The 26,601-nt window shown below is 35.3% G+C and overlaps 1 protein-coding gene across 1 annotated transcript; it reads right to left on the bottom strand.

Annotated features, from left to right (window-relative positions):
* Positions 1–10,839: 10,839 nt before the first annotated feature.
* C5H6orf58 (chromosome 5 C6orf58 homolog) lies at positions 10,840–25,597 on the bottom strand. Its single transcript, XM_002817342.4, has 6 exons — positions 25,201–25,597; positions 23,909–23,995; positions 22,221–22,405; positions 21,388–21,488; positions 12,358–12,596; positions 10,840–11,117 (listed from the first exon to the last, which is right to left on the bottom strand). The coding sequence occupies exons 1-6, from the start codon at positions 25,499–25,501 to the stop codon at positions 11,038–11,040; spliced, it is 993 nt and encodes a 330-aa protein (XP_002817388.2). The 5' UTR covers positions 25,502–25,597; the 3' UTR covers positions 10,840–11,037.
* Between the last annotated feature and the right edge of the window lie 1,004 nt (positions 25,598–26,601).

The following is a 26,601-nucleotide window of genomic DNA, read 5'->3' as shown; positions in this document are numbered from 1 at the left end:
AGTCTAAGAAAAAATGAAAGACATCTCAAATAGATAAAATTAGAGATGAAAAAGAAAGCATTACAACTGATACCACAAAAATACAAAAGATCAGAAGAACCTACTATGAACAATTATACATCAGAAATTTGAAAAAAACTGGAAGAAAGGAATAAATTCCTGGACACATAAAACTTATAAAGACTGAATCAAAACGAAATAGAAAATCTGAACAGACAAATAAGAAGTTACAAGATTGAAGCAATAATAAAAAGTCTCCCCATCAAAGAAAAGTTCAGGATGTGATGGCTTCATTGTCGAATTCTACAAAATGTGTAAGGAGAACTAATATCAATATTTCAGCAATGATTCCAAAATAAGTGAAAAAGAGTAGACTCTCCTAATTCATTCTAAGGGGTCAGTATGGCCCTGATTCCAAAACTAGACCAGGACACAACAAAAAAATAAAACTACAGACCAATATTCCTGAAGAACATAGCTGCAAAAAATCCTTGATAAAATACTAGAAATCAGGATTCAACTGCACATTAAAAAGATTATTTACCATGATCAAGTGGGATTCATCCAATAAATATACGGATGCTTTAATATACACAAGTCAACAAATGTGATATATTACATTAACAGAACAAAGGATTCAAAACACATAATCATCTCAAAAGATGCAGAAAAAGCATTTGACAAAAGTCAATATCTCTTCGTTATGAAAAATCTCTCAACAAATTAGGTATAAAAGAAACTTACCCCAACATGATAAAGGCTATATTTGATCAACCCACAGCCCACATTATACTGAATGGGTGATTAGAAATCTTCTCCTTTAAGATCTGAAACAAGAATGCCCACTTTCACAACTATTTAACATAGTACTGGAAGTCCTAACCAGAGCAATTAGGTAAGAGAAAGAAAGAAAAGGCATCCATATTGGAAAGAAGAAAGACAAAATTTCCCTGTTTGGAGACAACATGATCTTATATAGAGAAAAAAACTAGACTCCAACAAAAAACTGTTAGAACTAATAAACAAATTCAGTAAAGTTGCAAGGAACAAAATCAACATACAAAAATCAGTAGCATTTCTAAACCTTAATAGTGAACTATCTAAGAAAGAAATCGAGAAAGCAATCCCATTTACAGGAGCTACAAAAAATACTTGGAAATAAATCTGACCAAGGTAGGTGAAAGGTTTGTGCAATAAAAAGTATGAAACATTGTTGAAATAAGGGGGAAGAGGATACAAATAAATGGAAATATATTCCATGTTCATGATTGGAAAAATTAATATTATTAAAATGTCCATGCTACACAAAGAAATCTACAAATTCAATCCAATCTTTATCAAAATTTCAAAGTCATTTTTCACAGAAATGAAAAAACAATCCTAAAATTCACATGGAAATACAAAAGAATCCAAATAGCCAAAGTAATATATAGCAAAAAGAAGAAAGCTGGAGGCATCACACTATCTGATTTTTAAATAGACTCTAAAGCTATAATAATCAAAACATCATTGCATCATTGTATTGGCATAAAAACAGACACATAAACTAATGGAACACATCAGAAGTCCCAGAAATAAATTCAGACATTTAGAGCCATGTGATTGTCAATAAAGTTGCCAAGAACACAATGAAGAAAAGACAAACTCTTCAATAAATGGTGCTGGGAAAATCAGATATCAACGTGCAAAATAATAAAATAAAATGTGACCCCTACCTCTCACCATATTAAAAAAATCAAGTAAAAATGGATTAAATACTTTATTGTAAAACCCCAAATTATGAAATAACTAGAAGAAAACATAGAAGAAATGCTACATGATAACAGTCTGGGCAAGAAGTTTTCAGACAAAACATCAAAAGCAGGAGTGACAAAAGCAAAAACAAACACATGGGGCTACATCAAACTAAAAAGCTTCTGCACGGCGAGGGAAACAATCAACAAAGAAACAACCTACAGAATAGGAGAAAATATTTGCAAATCATACATCTGACAAGGGATTAATATCCAGAATTTATAAAGAACTCACACAACTCAATAGCAATAATAATTACCATTATAATTATTATCTAATTAAAATAATGGGCAAAAGCCATGAATAGTCTTTTCTCTAAAGAAGAAATACAAATGGCCAACAGGTATATATATACATACGTACACACACATTTATCAAGGTGTATATATATACATATATATATATATTTATAAAGAAAAAGAGGTTTAATGGACTCACAGTTCCACATGGCTGGGGAGGCCTCATAATCGTGGCAGAAAGTGATGGAGGAGCAAAGGCACGTCTTACATGGTGGTAGGCAAGAAACTATGTGCAGGGTAACTTCCCTTTATAAAACCATCAGATCTCATGAGACTTATTCACTATCATGAGAACAGCATGGGAAAAACATGCCCCCATGATTCAATTACTTCCCATCAGGTCCCTCCCATGACACATGGGGATTATGGGAGCTGCAATTCAAGATGAAATTTGGGTGGGGACACAGGCAAACCATATCAGATGGAATTTCTTGTAGGACTTGAAACCTGGGGAAACCCCTGATAGTGTGATGGATTTCTATCTCCGTAGTGGTCTTTGTTTTTTACCTAGGTTGGTTCTAGGTAGGTTCTGGGCTGCACTGGCAAGGAATATCCTGATTCTTCTCAGTGCCACATGGCACTTATTCTAAAATCAACCACATAATTGGAAACAAAACACTCCTCAGCTGATGCAAAAGAACGGAAATCATAACAAATGTTTTCTCAGATCATGGTGCAATCAAATTAGAATTCAGGATTAAGAAATTCACTCAAAACCACACAACTACATGGACATTGAAAACCTACTCCTGAATGACTTCTGGGTAAATAATGAAGTTAAGGCAGAAATCAAGAAGTTCTTTGAAACAAATGACAACAAAAACACAACGTACCAGAATCTCTGGTATGCAGCTAAAGCAGTGTTAAGAGGGAAATTTATATCACTAAATGCCCACATCAGAAAGCTAGAAAGATCTCAAATAGATACCCTAACATCACAATTAAAAGAACTAGCGAAGCAAATCCAAAAGCTAGCAGAAGACAAGAAATAACTAAGATCAGGGCAGAATTGAAGGAGATAGACACACGAGAAACCCTTCAAAAAAATCAAGGAATCCTAAAGTTTGCTTTTTTAAAAAAATTAACAAAATAGACTGCTAGCTAGACTAATAAAGAAAAAAAGAGAGAAGAATCAAATAGACACAATAAAAATGATAAAGGGGATATCACCACTAACCCCACAGGAATAGAAACTACAATCAAAGAATAATATAAACACTTCTATGCAAATAAACTAGAAAATCTAGAAGAAATGGATAAATTCCTGGACACATACACCCTCCCAAGACTAAACCAGGAAGAAGTCAAATCCCTGAATAGACAAATAACAAGTTCTGAAATTGAGGCAGTAATTAATAGCCTACCAACAAAAAAAGCCCAGGACCAGATGAATTCACAGCCAAATTCTACCAACAGGTATATTAAAAAGTGCTCAACATCACTAACCATCAAGGAAATACAGATCAAAACCACACTGAACTATGAAGTACCATAAATATGTTAAACATTATAACTTTATCTAGATAAATATATTATTGTTCTTTCAGGAAAAGGAAAGGAGGTTGTTTTGATGGCTATTTTTTCAAGAGAGAAAATCCACCCTGCCTTTCCATGGTACAGTTGCCTTAAAGATGGTCTGGTGGGGCTTAGATGTTTCTATTGTATGCATCATTGAGCTAGATTTTGCTCTGTGAGTCAATGTAATAAACTTTCTTCATTTTATGGTGGGTCAAGTCTCTTAACATTCATTGATATGCCTATATGTTTGTTTTTAGCTTTGTAATATTTTTTATCTTGTAATCTTACTCTCTCTCTCTCTCTCCCCGCCTCCTCCCTCCCTCTGCAACCACTCCAACTTTCCATCCCATCTTTTTCTCATCTGCTTATGTCTATCTTTTGATATGTAATCTTATCTATCTTATGTTCTAGTGGTTACATTTATAAAACACCCTTTGAATACCTTTGGTAAACTCTTTTCCAACTTCACTTTCTCATATTTGAGAAGGGATGCCAATTGATATAGGAGAGCAATTTCATAGTTTTCTTCCAGATCAACCAATTCTATCATGTAAATTTAGATTTTGACATAGTAGGTTACTCATGTGGGCTACATTCTTGTAGACATATGACCTTATACATAATATGAATTCCTCAGTTTAGAATACATTTTGAAAGCAGTGATGATGAGTCAGGTGTGTAACTACAGCACTGAATGACAGACCAGAGATAGCCAAAGATGAACAAAGAAAATGGTCAAAGAGAAACACAGAGAAGCTGGCATGTGGTCCCAGGTATAACAACTTATTAACTAAAATTATCCATTGTTTACAAGAATGCAACAGAAAAGCTGTGTGTCCTTCTCAGTGCACCATTAAGAGGTTCTTAATGTCAGTGTGTTTTTACTGAAGATACTTAGCGTGGTCATTATTTAAGGTGATTATTTTCTTTTTTACTGAAGTGCCTTTTTTTCTCAACAATGTATACTGGAAATAATCCCATAATAGTTCATAGCAATCTTCATCATTCTTTTTTTACAGATGCATAATACTCCCTTTTTTAATACAACCACTTTTCTATCAATATTTTGCAATTACAAGTAATGGTATGACACATAAATTTATATCTTTCTATTTTGTTATTGATGTAGGTGTGTCTTCAAGATCAATACCTAGAAATATGGTTGCTGTGTCAAATGGTAAGTGCATATTTGGTTTTGCTAGGTCTTGTCAACTGTCCTTAATGAAGGGTTGTACCAAATTACATTCCCACCAGCAATATATCATAAGACCTGGTTCCCCACAGCTTCACCAATGGAATGGTTATCACATATTCTAATTTTTATCATACTGATAGCTTAGAAATAGTATCTCAACATTTTAATTTGTATTTCTAAAATTATGAGTGATTTTAAACATTCATATGAGGGCTGTTTTTTTAATCTTTTTTGAATTTCTTTTATATGATTGTTGTATCTTGTTGGTGAATGCCTGTTCATGTCTTTTCCCAGTTTTTCTATCAGGTTTTTAGCATTTGTTCTTCAAGTTTTTTTTGTTTGTTTCTGGTTGTGTTTTGTTTTTCTTTTTTGAGACAGGCTCTTACTCTGTCACCCAAGCTGGAGTACAGTGCCACAATCACAGCTCACCTGCAGCCTCTACCCCTGAACTCATGTGATCCTTCTACCTCAGTCTCCTGAGCAGCTGGGACCACAGGTACATGCCACCGCACCTAATTTTTTTGTACTTTTTGTAGAGAAGGGGTTTCGCCATGTTCTCCAGGCTGGTCTCAAACTCCTAGACTCAAGCAATCTACCCATTCTGGTCTCCCAAAGTGTCAAGATTACTGGCATGAGCCGCTGCTCCCAGCCTTATTCTTCAAGCTTTCAGAGTTCTTTATATATTAGAGATATTTGCCATTTAAACATGGTCTGTGTTTGGAATATTCTGAATATTTTATCCCAGATAAATTATATTCTGTCTTTGTTTATGCTGTTTTTGTGATGCAAAGTTCTTCCTTGTTATGTGATCAAATCAATTATTTTTTACTGCCTATAGGTTTTGACTTAACTTCAGAAGGCCTGTGCTCCAACGAAAGTTAAAGAGGAATTCACCCATGCTTTCTCCAAGTACTTTTATATTGTGCTTTTTGTTTTCTGTTTTGTACACTTACATCCCTTCCTTTTTGCCTTTCTCCTCTCATAGAAGTTATGCTTTTGGAAAACTGTCACTTGAAATTGCCTTTCCCTTTAAATAAAACTTGTCCTTTTAAATAAAGTTCCTCCTTTTAAGTCACAGGTCTGGCCCTTTAAGATGCTCTACTTTGAAATCTGTCTTCTACAATTGTGCTCTGATGTGCTCTGATCTGCCTATTATATGTTAGTATGTTTAGAATGGATTTCTGGTAGTTTAGAAATAATCTTTCTGGTGGATTTAATCTTTCACTCCGTCCCACACTCAGACCCGTTTGCAAGTGTCTCTCTCTCCTGAGTCCTCATCTGCAGTTTTTCTCAGTCCCCCCTTGCTTGCTAAGATGAAGTGAAAGTCAATGGGACTGGGGCACTGGTATTTGTTGATTTTTCTCCCTTTAATCCAAGTTATTAGCTGTTTCAGCATTGTCTGTCTTCAAGTAATAATGAAGGTTTAGTTGTGTATAGACATTTCACATGGGTTGGGAACATTTGGAGAGTGTTTATTACACTGCCTCTATTATCTACAGCTAGTAGAAAATCATCTGTGTGTTTGTGAACTCAACAAAATTTATTCATGGTCCTAGCTCATCAAAGATACTTTTCCTGCTCCACCAATAGAAGAGGTATCCATATCTAAACACAATTATTGTGACAATTTCTGCTTTTTGTGGATGCCTACTACATGTGGGGAAAATCAATAGTGATCGAGACAGGAGGCAGCTAAGGGTCCCCCGGTGAAACCCCACCCTCAAGCCTAAAACAGCCTGAAGGCTGAAAAAAACCAGACTGTCAGTCCAGAGAATGATAACATTGTGCTTCAAATCTCTAACATATTTAACAGGCTTCCCAAAATGAAACTTTGGTTTCAAAACTGTCTTTCCTGATGCCTGGCTTTTGGAGGCTTCAGAGTGCCCCCGGAGTATCCAAAAGGGAGGTACATATTTAGGTAAATGGGATTGCCAAAAAGGTGTTCAATCTTCTTTTTTGTGAATAATACTAATATATGTTCCAAAATTGTATGGGATTTCAAAAATTCTAATGTCTAAAATACATGCTATCAATCATAATTAAGGTGGTTATGTTAAATTATTGTAAATCACAGAGATAACCAAACTTCATTGTCAAATGTGTTTCTAACTGTAACTACCTTGGACATTTTGTTACTCACAGATAATTGTTGCCTTATTTTAATCCTTTTTAAAAGATGGTTTATAACAAGCTATAGAAATTTGACAGGTGCTCTCAAATATAGGTTTCTGATAACTTTGGAAATTGTGACATTGGAATAAAGGAAAGATGTACAGGACTCATGAAGAGCTAAAATGTTGATGAACATCAAGCAAAATAAGCTAACTGAATGGACTGAACTCAGAAAACTGAAGCAATTTCTCTGACATTTTCTTGTGATACTGCTGATCCTTGTTTTGTTTTTCAGAGTCCAGTATGGTCCTGTGAACAAAACTTGGAGCATGTTCATTTCTCTCTGCCTTTTTCCTCTATAATCTGGAAACTAGTTGTGAATATTCTTAACTCATAGCAATATAGTTGTTTGTATCAGTGCAATAAGAATTCATTTTCTTTTGCAACAGGATGCAATTGGAGAAACTGGTTGTTTTACTAAGGTTTTGACTGGAAGGGTATGCTTCCCTTTAAAGAGTCAAGCTTAACTTGCAGAGCTGATAAAAGCCCCTTGGGAAAAACTGGCCTCATACTCTTCTCTACACAGTCCCTGTATAGGGTTCCTGACCTGCAGTCAGTAAAGAATGTCACTTTCTAACAGACCCAGGAGTACCAAGTTTATCTTGGGACCTTAAGGGAAGAAGATCACCCAAATCACAGGTATTTGAAGATACAAATCCATGGCTGTGCTTCACTTTAAAAGGTCGTATCTGACATTCCTTGTGGAACAGAGTCCCATCAAAGCCAATCTAAAATGCCTATTTAGAGATAATTATTCTTGCTGCACTTTGGGCAAATAGTCAGGCCAAGTGTAAGACTAAAGACTATTTTGCAAACAACTCAGTCCTTTCATGATTTTTTTTAACAAAAATGAGGACTGGAGAGAGAGAAATTATGTTTCGAAACATCATATATTTGTCATTAAATTCTAAACTCATTAGCTCATTAGTTTTTTTAAGTTTTCACCTACATTTTAGACTAACCCTGCTTGTTCTTGTGAACCAACCAGTGATCTCCAGCTGCAGCTCAGAAGAAACAAAAGGGAATGGGTAATATAAAAATCTGGATCAATATTCTAGTTATGAGCAATTATCCTGCAAATCCTCCCAGGTGATGGGAATAAATAGGGTGCCCGTTACCCAGAGGATTCCTTTTTGGGAAAGTAAGACAAAGGGAGCTAACCAAAGCCAAGCACAATGCACTGAAATCTTAGCAAGCACAACTTTAGCCACCAGTTATCTGGGCATGTCACAAGATATCCCTTTCTCTCCCTTGCTGGAGGAAGACTCAATTCCACAGCTTCACTTTAGCATTTGGCTTATGATAAGGAGTCCTTGCAACCCCCACAAGACACATTTTTGTCCCAAACTCAATTCCAAGCTTTGGATCAAAGCCCTAGAATAGAAAAGTGGATCTAAGGGATCCAGAAACAGATGATAACAGAGGTCAAAAGGCACAACACAGGTGAGCATGACTGATTCCCGCCAATTAAGCCTAGCTTCTCATTCCATGGATAAAGATCACACTAATATCCATGGCATAAATGAGGTCTAGGGAATTCAAGGCTACTGACAGCAGGGATGATAGGGCATACATGGGTAAGAGCAGATACTCCCATCCCCTAGGCCCCCCTGTTAACATGGTTGAAAGCCACTTTAACACCCATGGGTGGCAGCCTGTTGTGGTCACCAAGACTCGGGAACACAACGACAGAGGAAAGAAAGAGGAAAGTCTCATTTTCCCTCTCCATGTGCCCTGGGCATTTGCTAGGAAAGGAAAGGAACCAGGGACACCTGCTCCCCTCCTTCTAGAGAGTAGCCATTAATCTTTAGTCTGTACCCCTTTTGAATACATCCTGAACCCCTGGGACTCCTCTGAAAAAATTCCTTCTTCTTTCCTTTATTTTCATCTATCCCTTTCGCTGATAGATAATTGTGTCTCCAAACTACAGGATACTCCCCTCAGATGCATCCTCCAAAATGGGAAGAGTTAATTTCCCAAACCTTAAACTGGTTGGCTTAGAATTAGGCTCTGGGGAAGAGAACCCAGAAACCTAACATGCTGACAAAAGGTTAAAAGTTTTTTTTTTTACTGGTCAGGATTTTGGCATCCCTCTCCTTGTGCAAACTGGTAAAAGGCCTCAGGATTTTTCAGCTGTCCTTACCCCTCCCTTATTCCATTTCTGTATATGTTTTCTAATAACCCAGTTTGTCTCTTCTCACCTTCAGGCCATCAAACTCCAAACCATCATGCAACTTTGCAAAGCCTTTGTCTATGGCTCCTTTTGCCAGGAACCCTTAGATAGGCCTCTGAGGGAGCTCTGACTGCCATTTCCCTAAAATAGCGCCCCCTGTCAGCAGGAAGCAGTGAAGATCTGTCTTTATCCTTCTCTTATCTTTATCCTTAACCTTTTCCTTATCCTTATTCTAAGGGCAGTTAGACTTACTTTTGTAGAGAGGGGAATGATAGAGATGGAAGCGGCCAAAGGTTTCCCTGGTGAAGCCCCATCCTCAAGCCTAAAACAGCTCAAAGGCTGAAAAACCAGACTGCTGGTTCCGGAGAATCTCCAATAGTCCTGAGCTCTAGGGTGACAGGGTGGAGCCTTGGGAAGTTCATGCTGTTTGCAGGGGGTAGGAGCCTGGCCTCTCCTTTTCCTGTGTGGTAACCTGGGATTCAATCTGTGAGATGGGGGTCTGTTAACAGGAACCCCTCTGTTTTGCTGAGTTTTTTCCTTTTCACCCAGTAAATTCCATTCCCCCTCCCCCTTCAAAGTGTCTGCAAGCTTAATCTTTCCTGGTCATGTGACAGGAACCCAGTTTTTTCTGCAACTCGAGCCACCATTGTATTTATGTTTTTATTGACTCCCCAAAATAATCTAGCAATGTAGGTTTTATAATCTTAATTCTAAAAATAAGTAAACTGAAGCACAGACAGTGCTAGAAAAATGGCCCAAGGTCAACTCAACTGGCAAACCAGATTTGAGTTTCGTGTTTGTTTGTCTGTTTGTTTGTTTTTGAGACAGAGTCACTCTGTTGCCCAGGCTGGAGTGCAGTGGTGCAATCTCGGCTCACTGGAACCTCTGCCTCCAGGGCTCAAGCGATTCTTCTCCCTCAACCTCCCAAGTAGCTGGGATTATAGGTACACACCACCATGCCCAGCTAATTTTTGTATTTTTAGTAGAGATGGAGTTTCACCATGTTGGCCAGGCTGGTCTCAAACTCCTGACCTCAAGTAATCTGCCCACCTTAGCCTCCCAAAGTGCTGGGATTACATGCATGAACCACCACACCCAGCCATTGCTGAGATTTAAACTACATCTTTCCTAATCCAGTACCCGTATATTCAAACCAATTTGTCCAATTTCATTTTCCAACAGTTAGTGGGTAGATTTAGTCTGTGAATGAGGACCCGGAAAACCTTCATATGAAAGCTTCATGTCAGCTCTAGAAATCACCACCTCCTGGCCAGTGTATTCTCACTTATTAATTATATATTTTATATATAATGAATTCATTATCAAGTGTGGGTGAAAGGAGGGGAACTCTATCGTGTAATTGCTGTAAACTTGTGGTCAGCAAAAACACAGAGAAAACTGACACATGAGTTAGTGTATTCTATTTTCCAGTTCAGTTTTATGAATTTTAAAAATTTGAACTGCCTGTCAGTATTTTATTTCAAAATGATCTGGATTTTGGTTATAAGTCAGCAATATATATTAGTCTAAATGTCATGAAATTTGATGATAAGATAACAACAAAAGAGCTACACAAGTTTAATATGTTTGTTAATTTCTCAGTTATTTTTTGGTAGCATAATGCAATATCCTTTTATCTTAAACATTTTAATTATTAATGAATTTTAAAATCATGAGCAAAATAATCATTATTTTCATTTGAATGCATTTAATTTAAGTTTTTAATACACGTACAAGATCTTAACAAATAAGCATAAATCAAAAACATCAGAAAGAATAAACTACATGGTTATGATGACGTTAATTTTTTGAAATTACTGATTGTCAAGTTCGAGTTTTTAATCTTTAATTCCTTACTCATTTCCTGAAGTTTCAAGTTAAATGTTTCAGGAGTTATTTCCATAACTTCTAGAGCTAGATTCCGAATGACCTCTATATACATTAGATTTTTCTGTACAAAGATAACCTGTAAAAGATACAAAATGATTACATGTAATCTCTTGCAAATTTTTTAAAGTACCTTTTGGCAATATATGGCTCATAATTTTATTTATTTTCCTTTCTACTAATTTAGTGGTAAAATCATAGATTATACAAAGAAAAGTAAGCATGGCATGCCATTCATTGCATTATTGGCAATACCATTTGGCAATATCTGACTTACCAACTTTACTTCATGTTCTTTCTATGAATTTGGTGGTAAAATAATAAATTATGCAAGAAAATATATATAAAATGTCATTGTTATATTATTGGCAATAACTAATAATAACACTATACATCTATTAAACAGAATAAGTTGGATCAACTCATTTTTGGGAAAAAGCTCCAAGAAAAATTTTCACAGAATGAAGAAGACTTGGTCTGCTACTCATTGTGTGAAGGGAAGCTGCCTACTGACAGAGAATGCTGCACTAGAACCAAAGGAAAAACTTCAATTGTATGAAGTCTATAAGGTGTTTGGATGTTTTTGTTACTCTAACTGATGCAGACATTTTTTTTAAACATAGGTTTAATTTATTCATGTTTAATTTACTCCATTTTTATCTTTCAGATTTGATGTTTTTGCTTTGAAAAACATTAATAATATAATTATGTTTTAAGTTTGGCTCAATGCTTCAGTGCATGTATGGCAAATTGGAATGACATAGTCACTTTCAAACTGGTAGATAAAGAATCCTCTGTTTTTTTTACCTCACTAGAAGATCCAGCATTTGAAGGGCTAGAATAAAACCCTTCTTCCATGACTAATAGTATTGGATCAAGGGAACTCAAGCAAGCCAAATTGCTAGTAATTTCATTGATCATGGCAGGTTTTCTTTTGAAATGTCTTCATTTTCTTTAAATTTAAGAGCAAAGTAGAAAGGTTTTTTTTTTTTTAATGATCTGATGAGCAAAATAAGGAATATATATTGGTATGTAGAACAAAACAAAAGTGTTTCAGTTGGTTTGCCAACTTCAAGTTTCAACATGGTCTCCAGATGAAAGGACAGACCATGAGTAAGAAGATTAAACTGTGTGCTCATTAAATGGTTCTATATATCAAGAGTGATTATTGCTAAAGGAATAGAATGGATACCCACAGGGAAATCTTAACTTTATTTTTGGAGTGCTGTAATGTTTATATCACTGATTTAATTATTATTTCTTCCTCTATTTGTTCAACATAATACTGATTTTTAAAAGTATCCTTTTAAGGTTCTTACCTATAGATTTATCCACATTGCCAAGCATATTTAGAAGTACCAGGACTACATTCTGAAAAGCAGTAAAGTCACTGATGAAAGGGGCTACATCAGTATTAAGAAGAATTCGTGGTGGCATGCCCTTCTGGAACTTATATGATCTAATCAAGGTTGTAGGAAAGAGGACTGCAGCTAAATGATCCACAGCCAGTACCCAATTTCTCTCAAAATGCGCTTCTGCTTTAGAATAATAACCATATCTAAAAGACAAACGGAAAAGTATTTAATTATAATTAGTCACCTCAGAATTTCAAGCTCATTGCCTTCAGAAAATATTGGTTCTTGCCAACAAACTCAATTCATAATTTTATAATTTAGAAAATAGTTTTGATGACTTTATTCCATCCCTCAGGAGGTGTGAAGACAGCTCATTAAAATTCTAAATCTGGGAAGAATCATCTCACTAATTGTTTGATTTTACATTGCATTTTATCTTCTTTAATTCAGCACATTATACTTGAATACCACCTAATAACCGAAAGTAAGGCATTTTTAAATCATACTCTTTGCCAACGTACAGATAAATATCAAAGGTCTAAAGCAAAATTTTTGCTAGACTCAAATATCCTTCATGAAACTGTTGATTTCTTAAAGCCAGGGGATCCCAGAAACATTGAGATTTCTAGAAAAATAGATGTCTGATTTTTAATATCTAAATTGTAAATAATTGGCATTTTTCTACCACAGGAAGCCTCGGGTAGAAAGAAAGCCTCTGTAATTGTTAGAAAAGACTCTGTAATTTTTAGAAAAGCCTTTGTAACTATTTGTCCCCATAATAGGTGAGAAAGTTTAGTTTCTCCTAAGAAATGGGGACAAATAATTACAATGGAAAGATTAAAGTTATATTCAGTAGTTTTAGAACTATAAAAGTCATCTCTTCTGTTTCTATGAGCTGTCTAAGCATGCTAAATAACTTGTAGTTTTGCAAACAGACTTGTTCTCCCTGAGACATTGTATACTCACCATGTGGTTCACCGGGTACATTCTGTTTCAAGTCTCATCATAGATATTACCTTCTTCACAAAGGTGAAGGGCATTCCAGCCCACCTGAGGTGGAATCTACCACTTTCTTCTCTTCTATATTCCCGTAACACCATATCATCCACATATTTGAAGATTTTTTTCTCTAGTTATATTCTATTATAATGTCTAGAAATTCGATTATCTGATTTTATTTTGACAGCAACATAGAAAAGATACATTAAACAGAGGGTGCTTGCATTATGCTTGTTGAGATTAAATAAACTATAACATAACCCAGATAATACCTGTTGTCTGTTTGACTCCTATGCTTGTGGGATCCTCCCTGCCCTATACTTGGAAGTGGTAGGGTAGGCAGAGTTGGATTGTTGATGACAGAAGTGTTTGGTCTGGATTCAATGCCCCTTAATACATTACAGTCACCTACCAAGCAAAGATGAAAGGAAATGTGAAGTCATAAAGATTTTGAGCAAGGGCCACAGAGCTCTAGTAACAACGTACTAAACAAATTGGAAGTAAGTCAGAATCACTGGGAGAGAAGAGATGAGTGTACCAGTTCGATACACAGAAATCACAAGAGCAGTGAAGAAATTCAATAATAAACTCTTCAAATGCATCAGTTGAATGATTTGTTGGTCAGTTCACCTAATGATCAGATAGAATGCGGTCACCAAAGAAAGAATTAAAGTACACTTGAAATGATTCACATAAAGTTGAAACACAGGTATACGTAAATCAGCCAATCTGAGGATACAGAGCCACAGAGTTTTGAGTATATGCAAGCTACAAAATATACAGTATTGTCTCAAGTAAATACTCCTTAATATATATTTGCCCAAAGAAAGTAACTGATGAGCTTTTAGGGTTGTTTCACAGCATGTAATGGATTGTAACCATGGCCCCCGTTCTTCACCAATCCCTACAATTCTGTCTTCTGCTATGTAACTTTCATTACCAGTTCTTCCTATACTAAGTGATAGGCAGAAATTCCCACTCCTGACTCAGTCATGTAACTTGACTTAAAAAATACAATATTAACTATTTTGACATAGCATAAACTTGAAATGCATTTTCACAATTTGGTTATTCTTTCTTGCAATTCTGCCATCACTATGGAAAACAACCAGGCTTGTCTGATGTAGAATGAGACGGGGAACAGAGCTGAGCTTCCCCAGTCATCCCTGCTGGAGCCAATCAAAATCAGCCAACATGAAAGTGAACCCAGGAAAGATCCCCAGAGCTGCATATCTAAACCCCAGACATCTGAGCAATAAACACAGTTGTACAACACTGAAGTTTAGTGATTGTTGATTGGGCTGCTGCTTTCTTTCAAACAAAGCTAACTTAACTCAGGGCCACACACACAGTAAATTGCAGGGCCCTGTTTTAAACCCTGTCAATCTGCCTTTAAAACCCATGTTCTTTACTACTGCTTTTTGTTGTGATGATAATAGTTACTTTATATTGAATATTTCTCATATGCCAGCAGTATGTTAAGCATAACTTATGGATTTCTTAATTAATCCTCAAAATTGCCCTATGTGGCATGTACTATTGTTATTGCTATTTTAAAAATAAGAAAATTGAGTTTCTCCTTGTTTGAACTCCTAGGTCAAATGAGCCAGGATTTAAAACTCAGGTCTGTGGAACTTCAAAGCAAAACATCTTAATTTGTACATTATTACTTCATTTCAAGAAACAACCATTAGCCTTGAATCTTGTAATACGAATTCATAGACCTTGACAAACCAGAGACCTCATAAACAGGTAGATTAACAAATCAGAGCACATAAGCAGGCATTTGAAATCTTCCATAATAATCATATTAAAAGCTTTACCTTTCACCAATATAAGGCTTTGAAAATATTCAAATTGCCTGAGGAACTATTATTAAACTTTCAGTGAGGTGAATTAATAGAAAACATGTATTTTTAGCTTTCTTAATAGTGTGCCTATATATAAATTTACCCATAACACAATATTTTATTATATTCTGAATTGATCCCAATTAAAGAGACAATAGAAGGGAATTTTTTAGGTATAAGAGTTTTTTAGTAAAAATGCTGTTTTTAACAAATACTTGTACTTTTGCAACCTACCAAATCTCCATAAAAATGACAGAAGAAATAAAATCAGAACACGCGGGGAACAACAAGATTTTCGAAGCTGAAAATTGAAAAGAACTAGTTGAAAAGATTTAATATAATCAAGAAAATTAAATTCTAAGTAAACAGAGAGGAAAATAGAAAAATAATGCTGATATAATTTGTAGAATTCTCCTCGATTTAAGTCTGAGTAATACCTTCTGGGTAAATGGAGATTGCTAAAATCAGGGAGATTAAAAGACTTTAAAGAAGCAATCATATACAAAGATTTCCTTCCAGATTTCAAATAGTAGGTAACTGCCACTCCTCGCCCTGGAAAGGGTAGAACAGAGGGTCCTTGAACTGTGTGAACTAAACATGGTTGAAGGTAGGAACACCACCTTGGAAATGGGATATAAGTGTAAATGATACACTGAATGCAAAGACACTCTCCCCTTGCTTCTTCCTTCTCTCTTGACTTCAATAATACTAACAGCCAAGCCTTCACTTCTGAAGCAGGTGACTGAAAGTGTCTCTTCTGGAAACTGGGTGAGCTCAAAAGAAAAGACTTGAAGTTATTGGAACCATAGTGTTGAGACAGCCAAATGCCTAGGCAGATAAAAAGGGGTCCCCAGAGATCCTCCAACCTTCCCCACAAGTGTTTACATCAGATGCTTTTGTGCAGATGAGGAAACCTGCCCAGGGCCTTGTCTAAGCATGCCCTCATGCTCACTGGCAGCATGGGGTGGAGCCACAGGGAATTTGCACCTTACACACCGGACGAGCCTGCTCTCTTCAGCTCGAGTGGTGGCCTGGTGTTCAAACCGTGAGGTAAGAAACCTGCTAGCAGGACTCTCTTGGTTTGCTGAGAATTATTTTTCCTTTTTCCTTTTTGCCCCATGAATTCCATTCCCCTCACCCTTTGAAGTGTCTGTGTGCCTGACTTTTCCTGTCAGTGTGCCTGACTGAAAGTCTGTGTGCCTGACTTTTCCTTTGCTTTTTGGGACTGTTAATAAACATATTTTGTGCCACACTGACAAATTTACCATGAGAAAACACATGCTTCTAGAAAGTATAATTCATAGATTTATCAGTCTACAGATTACTGGTACAACAGTTCACAATTGCTTGTTTCCTATTGTTCACTGGAAATTAAGGTTAATAAGAGTTAAGATTCTTAATTATATATAATTGAAATCACTAGAAATAAGGAAAACAAAGCTATATGCAAGCAGACAGGTAAAATGTGCTTTTGGTAAGAAAAGCTATAATATATGAGGATGTTTTGTTTTGTTCAAGAAACAGAAGAGCAAATTTTATCTGGGTATAGAATGACAGGTTGTTCTAAAATGAGAAGAGAAGAAGTATAGGACAAAACCTGAATGTATAAGAAAGTTATAAAAGGTGTGTGAAAGATAAACCTTGTGAAAAGAAAAATTTTGTGTTGATCAAGTTGGCTAAAATTAGAAGAGAATTGTTTATACGTTTTTCTAAAAATCGAGCATTAATATCAAAGGTACACTGATGCAAAACTAGAATTTGTTTCCCTGTGTTAAGCCAAGGTTTTCTTGGAGTATTAGTCTGTTCTTAGTAGGACATTGTGAAAAGTTTTTCTTTACCCTTGAAGTAATTGTCCTAGAAAACAAAGATTCCGCATTTTACTAAGATAATTTCCTGTGCTTCGTGTTGTCTTCATTAGGTTTTTCGATCATTTAAACAACTGAGTCCTCTCTATAAAAGATCGAAGCTTTTTCTATAACTATGTAATTTTTCTGTATTTGCCTTTAAAGTCTTTAAATTATCACTCTGATTAAAATGGATGACCATTATTTCCAAGTGATCTGTAATCCTGTTTTGATCAGTATTTTAAACCTTTGATATTTTTGGCAAGCTTCCAAAAAATCAAATTCTAAATCAAGTATTTTTATTGACCTCAAATTAATTTGGGGGCTTTGCAGATGGGCCTTTGGGACATCTCAAAAGGATATCCATCCTTATAAAAAGAGAGATGTTAAAGTAATTGGGCCTATTTGATAAATAATATGGAAAGCATTGTCAAATAATAAGTAATGTTAAACCTTCTTTAAGTTGTATTTGTATGGATGTGTTATTAATATATGTTCCAGAAATGTTATGAAATTCCTATAAATCTGATCTTCCCATTGGACCAAATGAGAATTCCCAGAACTGTTAGGAAGAGACTGATTGATTCATAAAACTTCTAACCCAACATCAAGTAGAACAAGAATTACTTGATTACTGAGAAAATGCTTTGGCAGATTTTCATGCTATGTCAGCCAGAACTGAAATTGTTTAGATAAGCAGTTTGAACAAATATCATGAGATTGACTCAAGTCAAATTACCTATGCTAACCTATTTAATAAGCAAGCTATTGATCTTATTTGGAAATACAAAACTGACTTTTTTTTTTTTTTGGAGATGGAGTCTCACTCTGTCACCCAGTCCCCAGTCTCTGGAGTGCAGTGGTGCAATCTCAGCTCACAGCAACCTCTGCCTTCCGGGTTCAAGCAATTCTTCTGCCTCAGCCTCCCAAGTAGCTGGTACTACAGGCCCGCACCACCACGCCTGGCTAATTTCTGTATTTTTACTAGAGACGGGGTTTTCCATATTGGCCAGGCTGGTCTTGAACTCCTGACCTCGTGATCTGCCTGCGTTGGCATCCCAAAGTGCTGGGTGTGCCAGCCAAAACTGACGTTTAAAAAATATAAATTCAATGTTAAATATGGACTCATGGAAAGCACAGAAGGCCTCCTAGTCATTCCTGGGTCCTAAAAGCTTCTATTATTAAAAGCTCTATACTCATCATGGAAGAGATAAAATAATCCAAATTATGAGGAAAATATTGGTGGAGTGACTATTCTGAAATGCCTTATCACTAATATTTGGTTTGTTAAACTGATAATGCTGGTAAGGCAATAAAAACCTCAAGTGATACATTTTTGGCACATGCTGGATCATTTGAACACCTACAGACATATTTAATTCAATTGCCACCTTCAGTGCATATTTCCTGGTTTTATAAGTGCTTTTCTATGCGGGAAGGCAAATGCTATGACAATAGTGAAAAGATTATTAGAAAATGTCCTTATAGAGCCTTCCTGGAAATATCTCTAGCAATATAGGCACTCATTTTACCAGAAAAGTTGTAAAACAGTTTAAAAAGGTATTACAAACACAATGGCATTAGACAAAGTTAATAGAATTTGTTGGATTGCATTGGTCAAAGGTCCTACTGATTGATAGCAATCAAATCCACTCCTATAGGAAAAGACAGATTGACTCTTTATGAAATAGTTTTTGGAAGGCCTATGTCTCTAATAATAAAATCTCATATATCTCATGTTCTTCTAAACTCTGATATGACTCAAAATTGTGAGGCTTCAATGCATTTTGCCAAATCATATTTTCACCAGATAAAAGAAGCCCTTTGTAGCCCACCAGCTGATAACAACCAGATCTTCCATGATCTAGAACTTAGAGATCAGTTCTTGTGGAAACGACACCAAAGAAAGACTGCCCTTGAACTCCATCAGAAGGGACCATATCAAGCTCTTTTCTGCAGCACAACTTCAGGCATTTGAGTCTTGGATCCACATTTCTCAACTCGAGAGAGCCCCTCCAGACCCCTGGGACTGTACACCCATTGGAGATCTCCAGGTAAAGCTTACTAGGAACGTTTTTTTCCCCAGAAGAAGATGGCATCCTTGATGTAGACAGCTTTCCCAAGATCATGAATAAAGTCTTTTCTCCTCTGTCAACATGAAGTCTTTTCTCCTTTTCCTTTTTGGCCCATGTTTCTTTTCTGTTTATACATGGCAATATAATGTGATAATGAAGATTTCATACTCAATTACTTCTGCATGGAACGTAACTGAGTATTGCCTATGTCATGTTAAACCTAAATCCTCACATGATCTTAGAGATACTCTGGTTCACCCTGTAAGAAATTTCACTGATATTCCATGTGCAATATCTAGTTCTTTCTAAACAGCTAGACTTTTAGACTCAAATATTCAGATTGCCTGTTTAAATCTAACAGTAGGCAAAACCTATAATGAGAGTTTGGTAATTAAATTAAGCCAGAATTGAATTTGAAAAACAAAAGTAAGATAATTCAACATTTGTAGGCAAATTTATAACCCTAATCCTTTAGTTGTTAGTAACCATACAATGATTAAAAAATGAGGCCTTAGACAAATATTACTACTGCTGACTCATAATGCTGACTAATAATGCACAAGGCATCTCACACAGGAGACTATCTGTAGGGTTCTTCCAGAATATATTTTTATTGGTGGAGGATTTAACAACCAACCATATATGTGGGCAAATCCATGTCTCAATAATTACAAAATAAGGAGCCATTGGCAATTAAGGGATTCCAAGAGTACTCCTGTCACTCCATAACTAATTGGAAACTGGATATTGGTCTGCAACTCTTAATTTGAACTATGGAATAAAGAGGAATTTACCAGCAAGTATGAATTCTTCTTAATGGGTATTGTTGGGTAGAAAATTCCTTCCCTGGCTTTGTATAAACGTAAAGGAGGTTATGCTTAGAAATATGTTTCATATATTAGTTACTACAGCTGACTCTACTGCAGAGGCTATAATTGTCCAGCAAACTTCTTTAGATTTTCTTGCTAAAGGTATATTAGGTAACCGGATTGCTTTGGACTACCTTTAGGGAGGAATATGTGCGCTAGCTAACACTCTCTGCTGTACTTAAGTAAATTCATCAGGTAGGGTAGAAGCTCAGTTGTAAGAAATCAACAAACAAGCTAATTGGTTAAAACAAGTAGATTTTTCTTCTGGCTTATTATTTATATATTTGATTTATGTTGGTTCAATTCATGGAGGTTCCTTCTGTCTTTTAGTATCAGCCTCCTGACAGCCATCACAATAGTCTCCCTGGTGCACCTTAACCTCCCCAGAGTCTTAAATCCTCTTATGCAGCTATTCATTCTATGTCAAATGGTCTCATTAAAATTAGAATAACGAAAATATAAAGAGAACATAAATAATCAGTCAACTGTCCTGATTTGTGAACTGTGAATTCCATACTGATACCAAGTAAGTCAATGATGAAAGTGACAGAGAGTGGTGTCAATGCCCAAGGTTTTGGTCAACCTCTCAAAATTGAGAGGCAGACCAAAAGGTGAGGAATTGTTCAATTAAGTTTGGCCTAAAATTGCCACGATATGTAGCAAACTGCAACTTAATGTAGTTTGTAAACAAACTGCAACCAAACTTGAGTATTTTCTTGTAACAAATATGAGTCTCAGCCAATCATGGCAGCTGAGCTTCAGCCAATCACAGGCTGCCAACTGATCAAACCGTGCCTATATAAGGCAAATTTCTCACCACACTATGTCCAAATAAGGCAAATCTGAGCTGTAACCAATCAAGGTGTTTCTATATGTCACTTTCTTTTTCTGTCTATAAATACTGCCTGCCGGCATCACTGGGTGAAGCTCTCTGAACCTCTACTGGTTCAGGATGATGCTGATTAATGAATCACTCATTGCTTAAGCGAATTCTGCTACATTTATCTTATCTATAGTTTTTCTTGTAACAGTGTCTATGATTAAATAATAAAGGTCATCTACATATTTATATTATATTTTGTTTTCTACATTTAGGGAAATGTATTGCCTGTTGCTTGTTTGTTTGTTTTTTCATGCAAGGCTTTTTTTTCTCAAAATTTTCCCCTTCTTCATAAAACACTTTTTTAAGCCTGATCATGTTAAAATATTTACACATCCTCACTATAATCTCCAATGGTTAGGCTTATTATTTAATATAAAGATTGAAAAACGCTCTAGAAGAAGAAGAAAAACATATAAATAATGCCCAAAATTATTTATCATATTAAATAAAGATACTTTAAAGATTCATTCTTACCTGTCTTCAAAACTTTTGATATTATCTGCCAAGGTTGAAGTGTGTGCAGCCCATAAGTACTTCAACAGTTCATCAAACTTACTAAAAGGTGACTGCAAATACTAAGGTAAAGAGGTAAAATTTATTAATATTTGAGCAACTATACAATCCTTCTCCCTGAAATTTAGTCAAGTTCAGATATATTTTAGCAATATTGTACATAAAAGAAGAATTTTATTTCTAAGAAAAAGTATGTATATGGCCTTAATGCCTAACACTCTTTAAAGAACACAAAAATATTCATTAGTTTTAATAATAGCATATGCATCTATAAGTATTGAACTTCAAGTATTTTCAGAGTTTATATTTTATACTGATCAGGTCTTTATTTTTTCCTATTAACACTGTTAAAATTACCATAAAATCGTGAGTAACAAAAATATCTTCTTAAAATGTTTCATTAGATCTAAACTAATGCAATAATCTACTAAAGTACTAGTAAATATATCTTTTCTTCACTGATTTTAGTCAAATTTCTTCCAATATCCTAGTGGACATGAAGATTCAATTAATCAGAATAGCTTATTAACCATTCAGCAAAATATCCTGTATGCTCACTATTTTTGTATAATGTATTTGAAGCAAGAAGAATGGATAGATTTATGTTAATACTGTATTGAGGCAGTAGGTGTTAATGACTCATAACACTCTACAACATACTATTAATATATCATGCATAGCAATTTACATTTGCATACTAAGGAAAATATTATGCAATACACAAAAAAATCCTAGACGAAATTATATGACAAAATAAACTCTCTTCCTATCTCCTAAGAGTATAAAGAAGGAACCTGGTAAAAGGTGTTCCACTTGTTCATTGTCTCAGGGAATGATGAACGACAGCTAGAAACATCATAACAAAACTTCCCCTCATTCTTGGGTGGGGGCGAAAGCCTGACTTGGTCTGATGATATCCCCATTATACCAGAATCAACCGCAGCAAGAAAGGGTAATGAAGACAGAAAATAATTCAAATCTGTAAGAACAAAAGATTTATTATTACTACAAGCACTAACAAATTTCAAAGAGGATATTTTTAAGGAAGGCATAAGTAATAAAAAAATTCACAGACCCAGAAACATGATAAAAGCTAAACATTAGGAAAAAAATATTGAACAAAAATCCCCCTAAGGGTCAAATATATAACTTTGATTGCATTTCTGTTAATAACCCTATAGTCATAAATATATAACATATTGGCTAAAGTAGTTGACTATATTTTAAAACAAAAAGTAATTTTAATGGATATCATAATATTCATTTTTTCAAAGCATTAAGTAAAAATGGAAGAAAGCTATCAACTTTTCCACAAAATGGTACAAAACTTCTCATTATGGTTTTATTGTGAATTGTACTTGTATTTTTCTCTAAAATATTTTAACATGATCATAGCTTTGGTAAATGAATGTTTTCTGTTTTATACACATAAGTTTAATTTGTAACCATGGTATCACTAAATTTTTATCTTATTTTATCCTTTAAAGCACAAATTTTGGGTAAGTTTTGACAATAGATCATTGGATAATTGGACTGACAATCAAACAAGACTATTTTCACATTTTAAAAAATTTTGCCTATATATAACCTATTGCAGCAGACTCAGACATTTTCATTAGTTGGATATTAGGCTTATACTGATTTCCACTAGAAATCAGTGATGTAGAATATTTCATCCTAGACAGGCATTTGTGAATGGAATCCCATGCCGCAGTGTAGCAGGCTAATCCTCCAAACTACTAAACCAATCTAAGAATAACAAACTCTGAATTCTAGATCTGTGGCCACTACTATTTGTGAGTCTTTTAAAAGAACAACTAAGGGTAGTAAGACGAAAATGCTTAAGGATACATATGATGTGTGTTGCTCTGAAAAAGTGAAATTTAATGTGGTCGTGTTTCTAACTATCGGGAAATACCTCTAAGGATTTGTGGTATAAATTGTTTTCATTATTAAAGCATAAAACTAAATGAAAGAATTAGAAAATACTTTCTGGTTATTTGAGCATTAAGCATATGATTAAAGCCTGAGATTACTGATTGGTATAATGAATTGCAGTAGGTATTAATCTCTGGCATGTTTATGGGTTTCAATATTAACCACATCTGGTCTGAGCAAAATGAAAAAGCTTCATTTGTCTTGGTGTCTCACTTCTCATCGTTCCTTATTCTGGAGATTCTTTGTCATCAGTTGGACCTCCCACCTGACTGCCAGAGCTGGCCCCTCAGAGGCCACTGCTTTTGCAGAACCTTGTTTTCGTCCTTCTGTGAAAAGCTGGATATGACCTAAGGAATCATTATTGACATTGTGGCTGTTAAATCCCTTAATGTGACCTAAAGGCCTTAAGGTACGAGGTGAAATAGACTCCTTTTTAAAATAGGAACAGGATTGTTTTAGTTCTGTCTCTGTCCCTAAGATTTTAGGTTTGAATGCTTTCTTTCAGGAAAGGTTAATATCTATTTTGCCACTTAAACAAACATACCAGCCCACCAACTGTCCACAGAGATGCACATATGATCTCCAGATTCATAGCCACAGTTTGTCCTTCGGGTTGGATCAGCTAATCTGCCTGGAAGAGAGAGGATGCACAGTTGTATTTATTATACACATTTTGAAACTGGCTGTAACTATTGCTTAACCACATAGATTTTGTTTGTAGGTACAAAAGCATTTATTTCTGAATGATATGTGTTTGTATTCCCATCATTCTTTTTTTATCTTTTATTTTTTAGTTTCTAATAAATATCTTTTCTTTTCCTTAACACCAACACAGTTTTCTACTTTTGAATTATAGGTCCTAAATATTATTTGCTTTTGTAAGGATTCTCTCTTCTATTTCCTCCTCTACCTCCTAATCGAAACTATGAAGCAATATGCATACAGATGAAAAGAGATGGTCGAGAGTCAAAACAAACCCCTGCTCTACCGCTTACTAGCTTGACTTTATCTAAATAACCTCTAATGCCTTAGTTTTCTCATCTATGACATGGGGATAATAATATTAACTACATTATAAGGTTGTGATGTGAGGTGAGAAAAAGCACCAAAAGTGTTTCACCTGTAATATGCATTATGTAAATATTAGAAAATAATCATTGTTTTTCTTCCAAATGAAATTGCTCTTTTCTTAACCTCTCTCTCACACAAAATAATTTCTTTATTGGCTGTGTTATCAGCGGGGAGTGGGCAACAGACACCACTCTTTCTCATGATCTTCTATCAACCAGAACAAAAGTATCTTTCAATTCATGTATGTTTTATCCCAAAATGTAACTTCTGTCTATACACTGTAAGGTACCTTATTTCCAAGAGGAAGCAAACATTTTACAGAGAAAGATCTTCATGAACAATGTGATGCTTCTTTATAACCTCATATCATAATTAGAACTTTAAGAAATTCAAACTAATTTGACATCGCTTTGTATATCCCCTTGACTGTTTTGTTCATCTCATTGCTAGAAAGGAGTGTGGCACTTAGTATAATTTCAACAAATATTTGTGAAATGCTCGATAGATGAGATGTGATGTCTTTTCACAGTTGATAACTATGTCTTATGCCTCATTGAACCTTCTAATAATAACACACAACCCACAAAAGAAGGATTTGTGGATAAGGAGAAGGATAGGTAGAAAAACAATGATTATAAGGGAAAAGAGAACAAGATAAAGAATCAATTTTTTAAAACATAGTAGGGTATATACAAAGTCCAATTTCCCAAATACTTCATAGGTCTATTGGTAGATCATTACAATGAAAACAAGAGTCATTCTTACCTGTCCTATATTGCCAGCCATACTGCAGAGGCAATCCCCATAAAATATTTTGTTCATTGTCTGGTGCAAATTTTGCAAAATACCTGGCTGTCTGGTTCAATATGATTTTATACATCCCCATTCTCTCAAGGTATACCCATGGATTAATAATGTACATGCTGTTCTCCACCCTGTAGTCACTGAGCTGACCAGGACTCTCCTTCCACAGAGGGGGCTCTGTCTCTGAGAGATTGGAAGTCCCTGCTAAGGAAGCAGAAAAGGAACCAACTAGTACACAAACCCAGGAAGGAAGAAAAGCCATTGTGCCAGAGCTGGGGATTGCGATTGTAGCAGGGCTTTTATTGGAGAATGGAAGAGGAAGTCATGATATTTGCTTACCTCACAGCATATCAACACTTTGCTTTTTTGTTTTCCTGGATAGGGTGAAAATGTAGAAGAAATTGATGTATTAGCTAACATTTAGGACAATTAAATTTTCCAGCCTCTTCAGTGTCAGAATACTGTGTCAGAACCTAAATACAAGGTTAGGCTTGTTTATAATGTATTAGATAAAACTATTTATCAACAAAAACCTTCCAGAAGTTTCCCAGGCTACATTGTGATTACAAAATACATCACAAATGGCTTTAGAATGCTTCCCTCTCATGAAAATACCTTAACATATTTCATGGAAAATATTAAGTAGCTGGAGATGGAAATACTAGGATTTATAATAATCTGCAAATGTGTACTAAAAAATATGTGTGATACAGTTGTAATACAATGTTCTGCTTCAAGAAAGAAGCTTAAAGAATATCTAATTAGCTCAATTCAATAATGAAAGTCAGCCTGCTGGAAAAAACCTGCTAGTTAATTCTTAATATCTATTTTTCATTCTTTATTAGTAAAAGAATCGTAGAATTTTAGCTGGGAATATGGTCTCCCAGAATTAAGGCTAAATTTCCAATTTGCTTTGCACAAGCAACCATGTGACTAAGTGTGGACCACAGAGACATACAGAAATAGTATCCACAATTTCTGGAACATGTCCTAAAATGAAGGGCACATGTCAATTCCTCTTCCCTTCCTCCATGTTGTGGCTTGGATTATTGATGTGATGATTGAAATTCAATTCTGACCCCTAAACGCAAGGCACTATCATAGGGATGACAGAATGCAAAGCTGGAGGTGGCTTGAGTCCCAGAGGGCTGTGGAGCCATGAGATGTCCTTGAATTCCTATATCTGAGTTTTACCTGACCAAGAAACACCCTGCTCTCTTGTTTCAACCACTGTTATTGAAGTTTTATTCACACATAGTAAAAATTCTTGCCTTATTAATAGGTAATGCGTCTGAAAATCTCAATTATTTACACAATTAGATCCATATGCTTCATAGTAGTAGGTCAATGGTACTGCTTGTT

This window comes from Pongo abelii, chromosome 5 (genome assembly GCF_028885655.2).
Source record: "Pongo abelii isolate AG06213 chromosome 5, NHGRI_mPonAbe1-v2.0_pri, whole genome shotgun sequence".
In the NCBI taxonomy this organism is placed as follows: Eukaryota; Metazoa; Chordata; class Mammalia; order Primates; family Hominidae; genus Pongo; species Pongo abelii.
The sequence above is the reverse complement of the archived record's forward strand: the minus strand, read 5'-3'. Positions and strand labels throughout refer to the sequence as shown.